Genomic DNA, 5,844 nt, shown 5'->3' on the forward strand with positions numbered 1-5,844 from the left:
GGCCGACCCTCGCACCTTGCCCCCCAAGCCAACTCTCTCACTGTACCCCCCAGGCAGACCCACCCACTGTGCCCCCCAGGCCGTGAGAACTTGTATCTGGTCTGCAAGTAGAGGTCTCGGCTTTACCCGTGTAGAAGGAACACACACATTGTTTTGTGCTGCAGAGAGTGTCTGAGCTAGCACTGTCACCGGCCACCTGGCTGGGGTCCTTTTGCTCGGACAAGAAGACCCTCTCCAGATACTCATTTCTGCAGTCCCCCTTTGCCATGTGGGGGGGTCAGCAGCAGCAGCAGAGCACCAGGAGCGGGCAGCAGTACCCCCTGTGCCTACAGCTCTCACCAGGTCTCTGGCAGCTGGACACTTAGCTCAAGTGTTAGTTCCGTGTAAGCCAAGGATGTCAGGACTTCTTCCCTGACAGCAGCCATCATTACAGCCCTGGGCGTGGGATATCCAAGACCGTGGCCCCCAGAGATGAGGTAGTTTCTGGAATCTCCCAGCAGCCAGGAGCTGCAGTTTGTCTCTGGCTCTGTTTAGCCTTCTTTGGCCTCGGCTCTCATCCCTCATTCCACATCCGCCATTCCTTCTTGTCCCTACTGTGAGCACTCTGAACTGCTCAGCTGCTCCTCTTTGCTATGGCTACCTGTTGCTGCCCCCTGCTGCAGTGGTCAGATCCTGTCCCAAGGCCGTCCGTCCGTCCGTCCATCTGTGGCCCTCGCGTCAGCCGGGTGCACTGCTGCGTGCACACCTTGTCCTGCCAGACTCTCGCCTCTGCCTCTCGAGCTGCAAGTAGCTGGCTGGTCAGTTGCCTCCACAGTTCTTCCCGCTCTACTCAAAGTAGGCAAGGGAAGCCCTCCATTTGGCCTTGTGTGGCAGTACCAGGGAAGGCAGGACCGGGTGTCTCCAGCCAGCTTTAGGTCAGTTGAAACTGAAGAACATTTATAGGAATCCAGATTCAAACTAAAATTAGGTGCATTTTCGGAATGATCTCACTTCCCACCTGCCTCCCCCCCCTCGGTTTCTTCTCAGTGTGTCATGTGTGTGGTGTATGCCTGTGTCTCTGTGCATGTTTGTACCGTGTGTCTATAATGACACAAGCCACCCTTTACAGCACCTATCCATCAGTTCTGTATAGCTGAGTGTTTCTGTAGCAGCCCTGACAGAGGGGAGCTCCTGTTTCTAGCTCCCTTTGGTTTAGACAGTGCCTCCTTTGCCAAGGGCCCAAAGTGCCCTATCTCTAAACACAGTGCCTGCAACCTGGAGAGCTTAAGGGTGAGCGCCCTCTGCAGTGGTCCCACACGCACATCCCAGCCCGTGGAAATGAGACTGGAGTAGTTCTTGGCACTAGGTGGCGAGCTGGTCCACTGGCATTTTAGCAGTGAGCCTGGCATAAGCTCGGGCTAGCACGTCCCGAGCTGACATGTCCTGAGCTAGGTGCTATCCTGGGTCTGGCCTGCTGAATCCCTCAGCTCTGCACTTACAGAGGCATTTCTGACAATGTCTGTGTTTTTCATCTCACTTTGTGGGGTGACAGTGAGATCCTCGGGCCATTCAGAGGGACCCTCGAGGCCACCATGTGTCCATGTCCACAGGTCCTTTTCCGGGTGGAGACTGGCCAGCTCATTGCTGTGCTCTGCCTGACCGTGGAGCCCCAGCCGCACGTGGTGGACCAGGTTTTCCGTTTCTACCACCCAGAACTCACCTTCCTGAAGAAGGCCATCCGCCTGCCTCCCTGGCACACGCTTCCAGGCAAGTCCCATGCAGTCCCGTGGCTGCTGGCAGGCAGGCAGGCAGGCTCAGCTAATGGGAGGAGGCCTCTCCCATTAGCTCTCCATGGTGACAGGTGGCACCCTCAAAGTTCTGACCTGCATTTACAGTTTGAAGGAGACGCTGCCGGTTTTCTCTGTGGTGATAAGGTGCAGGTCTTTCCCCATCTCGCATGAGGGTGTGTGTGGGACTGGTGGCACTGCCTCTTTGCTTGTGCTTGGCCTTGCCCTCTGATTGGCAGCCTGACAAGAGGCCGAGGGATGTGCTGGGTCAGGGTGGCAGCATCTGCATCCCTGGTCACGCATTTTGTGTGTGTGCGCACACTCTGGGGTAAGTGGCAGAGTTATTCCTTTCTCCATTTCTAGGTGCTCCGGTGGGGATGCCTGGCGAGGACCCCCCAGTCCACGTCCGATGCAGTGACCCGAATGTTATCTGTGAGGCCCAGAACGTGGTATGCCACCCGTGTTAGCCCCACCTTGAGCAGATCCTTGGGGGAGCCCCTCCCATTTTCCCTGCATCCCCGTATCCTCCCCTCAGGCTCGATCTGGGGCTCCATACGCAGGGCGGGAGGGTTGTCTTCACATCCCGAGGGGGCTTCTTGGAGGAGCTTCCGGGTCTTCTGCTAGCAGAGCCGATCCTTGCTTCTCACGAGGAGCAGCGAGCTGAGCCTGGTAATTTGAGGCACTTACTAATTGTCATTGTGCAGAGGCTGAGGGCACTGATTGTATTATGACTGCTCAGGAAGTTAGACAGAGTCTGTGGAATGTAATTATTGAAATCAATATAAGATCAAGAAGCTGTGATCTTCTCGTGCAGCAAGGAAAATAGTGCAGACATTGTGGGGGAGGGGCTGCACACACCTGCCTTCCCTCACCCGGCAGAGTCCTCTGCCGGGTGGGAACCAATGAGTGTCTCCTGCTCTGCTTCCCAGGGCCCTGGTGAGCCGAGGGATGTGTTCCTTAAGGTGGCCAGCGGTCCAAGCCCTGAGATCAAAGACTTCTTTGTCATCATCTATGTGTAAGCACTAACTCTGAGACCAAGGGAAGTGTCAGGGAAGCGGGCGTCGGGGCTCCCCAGGGTCCTGATGCTCTGCTGACTCAGGCTGGGCTCTGAGGCCCTCGGGGCCTTGCTGATAGCATGTTCAATCTCAGAATAGCACAGTAACCCAGAGAGACTGCCATGGTGAACACCCTCCAAGGGAGGGACAGTGCAGCTTTCTGGCCCTGAGCCAGCCCAAGATGTCCCTCAGAGGATTTGCACCGAACCCCAAGAGCAGCTGGGGCTCAGCCCCAACAGCCTGAAGCTGGCCAAGCCACGCCTTGATCTCTCACCCAGCTAAACAGTTCCTGTGGGAGCCCACTGGGAGTTCTTTAAAACTGGGGCAGCCTAGGATACCTTATGCAGGGCTTCTGACAGTGGGGCTGTGGGAATCAGCTGTATTCAGGGGTGAGGGGCTGTGCACCACGCACACCATAGAAACGTTTCTCAGTGGTTCCTCGTAGCAGCCGGTGAACAACAGTCACCCTGCCCCATTTTATGGCATTGCCATGGAATCTCACGGTTGACATTTGACATCAGGCTTTGGGCTCAGGCCTGTGGGCCCCACCACAGCCCCAGCTCAAGAGAGTCCAGGGTGGCTAGCCCCAGCCCTGAACACAGGGTTCCCGTCCATTCCCGCTGCTCTCTGCAGCTCTGCCTGTGTCTGCTTGGCTCCCACCCTCATGGAGTCCTCTCTGGTGAGTCTCTTTCCCTAAAGATGTCTGCTAACGATGTGTGGATGGTCCCTGTCACCTGCAGGGATCGCTGGCTGGCGGTGCCTGTGCAGACATGGCAGGTCTGCCTCCACTCCCTGCAGCGCGTGGACGTTTCCTGTGTCGCAGGACAGCTGACCCGTCTGTCCCTCGTCCTACGGGGGACACAGACCGTTAGGAAAGTGAGAGCTTTCACCTCCCACCCTCAGGAGCTGAAGGTATGGCCCTTCTTGGAGGTGGGCTTGGGGGTTGGGGCATGGTGGGCCACAGCGCTGGGTGGCTGGTGGCGGTTTGCACAGCTCCTCTCCCTGGGGAGCTGCCTCTCGCTGGGTGTGGTGCTGAAGATGAGGGACCAGCCAGTACACACCCTAAAGGCGACTGTCAGGAACTGCATCCCCACAGGGGAGCTGTGTCCTGACCTCTCCCTTGTCCTTGAAGACAGACCCTGCCGGTGTCTTTGTGTTGCCACCTCATGGGGTACAGGACCTGCACGTGGGCGTGAGGCCGAGGAGGGCTGGCAGCCGCTTTGTCCATCTCAACCTGGTGGACGTAGACTACCACCAGCTGGTTGCGTCATGGCTCGTGTGCCTCTCCTGCCGCCAGCCACTCATTTCCAAGGTCTGTGGGCATTGGGGCCAGGTTGGGGGACAACGGTATCATAGGACCTCTGTTGTGTCTCATGGGTGACGGCATTACCTGGCCTTGAGACCCAGCTACCCAGATCCAGGGCTCTGTCAGGCTGAGTGGGGCCCTGGGATGGCTCTGGAAGGCTGGTCTGTCTTGTCTTGGTGGATAGCCTAGGATCCCAGGCCAGCAGGAGCAGCTGGGCTGGGGAAGTACTCAGGTCGAACCAGCAGCTACTGTGTCTCTGTCCTGCCCCTCCCCCCAGGCCTTTGAGATCACCATGGCAGCAGGGGACACGAAGGGGGCCAACAAGCGGATCACCTACACCAACCCCTACCCTTCTCAGAGAACCTATCGTCTGCACAGTGACCGCCCTGACCTGCTGCACTTCAAGGAGGACTCCTTCCAGGTGCTGTCCCGAGGGCTGGGGGCGTCCCAGGAGATAGTACTTAGGATCCTAGCTGTCAGGCTCTGGAAAGTCGGGGTCACTTAGGCCTCCTAGGGAATGCTTCAGGTGGCAGGTGACACCTCCTGGCCCTTCTGCCCTCCACTGGCTGACCCTGACCTCCAGTGTCACCACAGGCAGGTGGATTTCCTCTGAGGAAATGAGACTCAACTGGGAGGGTGCAATGGGTGGCGGGAGCGTGGGGCTGTCTGTTAGTGGGTCGAGGAACCCCATATACCTTTGCAGAGTGGTGCCTAGGAAAGGGGCACCACACAGCCGTGAGCCTGCACCAGGCGGCAGCAGCCTTGGCCTGCACGGTCTGCCTGGCCCTCATAGCCTCCATCAGTCCAGGTGCTGGGTCTTAGCAGCCCAGATGTGCCCAAGGTAGAGTATGTCATCCACGTGGTGACCTGCCTGGTCAGTTCTAGAAGGTACCGCAGAAGAGTGGTAGCCAAGGAGATGCTGAAATTTCTGTCTTTCAGGTGGCGGGAGGAGAGACCTACACCATCGGCCTGCGGTTCCTACCAAGTGGCAGCGCCGGACAGGAGGAGATCCTCATCCACATCAATGACCATGAGGACAAGAATGAAGAGACATTCTGTGTGAAGGTCCTCTACCAGTGAGGGGCCAGCCGTCAGGCTGGTGCCCAATCAGAGTGCCCCTCCTGGCAGCTGTCGCTGTGGCCCTAGGACTGGCCCGCATGGCCCATGAGCTGGCTGTGTGCAGAGACGGAGCTGCTCCTGGCCCTGGCGTATCACCTGGGCTATGCTGAGAGTAATCCTCCGGGCAAATGTGACCTCCAGGGGTCACAGCCGTGCCTCACTTGGCCTGTGACACGCACAAGGCTGTGTTACTCCCCGAGTCTCTCAGCCTGTCACCGTCTAGAACAAACTGTGTTTTATAAATCGTTTCCAATGACAAAATTATGTTTTTCTTACTAGATTTTTAAAAAATGAACATAATATATTTTAATTTGCTATGTATTTTATACTGAAATTCTTTTGTATCTGTTGTTGTTTTTTTTTAAGTTATTGAATGAAGCATCTCACTTCTGCCGTACAGTCTCTTCTCATGTGTTTTGGAGGGTTCCTGTTGCTGGAGTGATGGGGTATGGGGCCTGCAGCTCCCAGTCCTGCCTGGGGAGGGGGCTACCTGCTGCCCTCTGGCTGCAATGCCACACACCTGAGGCGGGAGCTGTGGCTCTCTCATGCTGGGAGAGAAAGAAGCAGGTGTTGGTGAGCAGCGTGCTTCCTGTGCCAC

At 57.0% G+C, this 5,844-nt stretch overlaps 1 protein-coding gene across 8 annotated transcripts in view; it reads left to right on the plus strand.

The window, feature by feature from the left end:
- Window positions 1-5,643, plus strand: part of Nphp4 (nephrocystin 4) — a 91,858-nt gene extending 86,215 nt beyond the window's left edge. For 7 of the 8 annotated variants that reach the window (XM_031379634.1, XM_031379641.1, XM_031379637.1 and 4 more), the window contains 7 exons: window positions 1,590-1,746; window positions 2,130-2,215; window positions 2,696-2,781; window positions 3,562-3,733; window positions 3,954-4,133; window positions 4,405-4,548; window positions 5,067-5,643. In XM_031379634.1, coding sequence (XP_031235494.1) covers window positions 1,590-1,746; window positions 2,130-2,215; window positions 2,696-2,781; window positions 3,562-3,733; window positions 3,954-4,133; window positions 4,405-4,548; window positions 5,067-5,207 — 966 coding nt within the window. In that variant the 3' untranslated portion in view covers window positions 5,208-5,643. Of the gene's footprint in view, window positions 1-1,589; window positions 1,747-2,129; window positions 2,216-2,695; window positions 2,782-3,561; window positions 3,734-3,953; window positions 4,134-4,404; window positions 4,549-5,066 lie in introns of those variants that run through there. The other variant, XM_031379638.1, reaches the window with a different exon arrangement.
- The last annotated feature ends 201 nt before the right edge of the window (window positions 5,644-5,844 follow it).

This window comes from Mastomys coucha, unplaced genomic scaffold (genome assembly GCF_008632895.1).
Source record: "Mastomys coucha isolate ucsf_1 unplaced genomic scaffold, UCSF_Mcou_1 pScaffold18, whole genome shotgun sequence".
NCBI classification, from domain to species: domain Eukaryota; kingdom Metazoa; phylum Chordata; class Mammalia; order Rodentia; family Muridae; genus Mastomys; species Mastomys coucha.